The sequence below is a fragment of the Plasmodium cynomolgi genome, chromosome 6, assembly GCF_000321355.1.
Source record: "Plasmodium cynomolgi strain B DNA, chromosome 6, whole genome shotgun sequence".
In the NCBI taxonomy this organism is placed as follows: domain Eukaryota; phylum Apicomplexa; class Aconoidasida; order Haemosporida; family Plasmodiidae; genus Plasmodium; species Plasmodium cynomolgi.
In genome coordinates, this window is record NC_020399.1 from 1025821 (window position 1) to 1027268 (window position 1448).

General features: G+C 30.8%; 1 protein-coding gene across 1 annotated transcript; it reads left to right on the plus strand.

Moving 5' to 3' along the window:
• Positions 1-221: 221 nt before the first annotated feature.
• Positions 222-687, plus strand: PCYB_063300 (hypothetical protein; the record flags this gene model as incomplete). The annotated part of the gene is made up of 2 exons (XM_004221497.1): positions 222-248; positions 388-687. Coding segments are annotated over 2 exons (327 nt in total), but the record flags the coding sequence as incomplete, so codon positions are not given.
• Positions 688-1448: the final 761 nt, after the last annotated feature.

Below are 1448 nucleotides of genomic sequence, written 5' to 3' on the forward strand. Positions count from 1 at the left end.
TAAAAAAAATCCTATTTTATGTTTTATTAACTGCATTATAATGGTTTAAAAAATACTTACAAAATTGAAGATAATTTTTCATAAAATATTTACTCCATTTATTTAATTAATGAAGGAAAACATGTTCTATCAGTAGATAATATGTTTTTCCTTTTCATGTTTGCACATATATATCAGTATGAGTATTGTCATTCTATTTAATACAAGCAAGGTCTAATATAATGTCACAATTAGAAGAAAGTGAGTTGGTACGTAACTAAATTTATATCTTCAGTTAGATAACGACATGCTATTATTTTCCCTCTATTGAATTTTAGTAAATGTTCTATAATTAGCAACAAAATTAAACATTCAGCTGACTTAATTTTTCAATTTTTTCTTTTTCAGAAAGAAATTCTAGGAGGTTCACAATTGTATGATAAATATGAAAATTTCAATAAGGAAGTCGATGAAAAGGATTGCAACGAATGTAAATCAAAAATTGGACAGCACAAAGTTAAATACAATGATATTTTTGTAACATGCAATAAGATTGAAAAAAATTTAAAAGAAATAGTAGCTATGCAAAATATTGATGATCGTAGAAGTAGATGCACACAATTTCAATATTGGGTTTATGATGAAATAAGGAATATAAGATATGCAAAAGATAGTGTTGCTAAATCTGCTATTAATAAGCTTTATGAAGTAGGAACAAATGTTAATAGAGCTAAACGCACCCCTTGTGATTATTATTCATCTGAATATATATATAAAAAAAGAAGAGAAGGATTTGTATGATTATTTCAAAAATCATGAATTTGTTAAAAGTAAAATATCTTCTCCTAATGATAAATGTGACAAATATAAAAAGTATCTTAATCACATTAATGAGCTGTACAAAAAACATAGGGATGATGATGATTTTGATTGCTGTGATTTCGTATATCCCTGTAACTATTTTATGTGTGATGATATTTATAATCCGGATAAATTAATAAAAGAATTAAAATGTGAAGAACAGAAGGCCCTACCCAAACCAGATGTGGTAACTGGATCTACAACCACTGAGATAGATCCTAAAACAAATAGAGCAGGTGCAGATACGGAAAAGAATCAGGTTTCTTTAACTCCAGAAAAGGAAGTTAAAGACTCTGCAAGGAATACTGCTACATCTGGAGGATTTTTGTCCTGGCTGTTTGGGTCTCGTAGTGGAGCTGCAAAAGAAGTTCATTCTAAGCCAGCTAATGGAGCTGTAAGTGCAGTTCAACCTAAACCAAGCGCAGAGCCACAAAGTCAACGAGAAAAAACTGAGCAAACAGTCGAGTGCCCAGATTCAGCATCCACGGGTGGTAACTCATCATGCGTTAACCTAGCAAAATCAAGTGGTAAAGAACATGACGTAACAAAAGATCGTTCTACATTATCTACGCGACGGAATAGTACATCGAAACACAACACTGGCGATG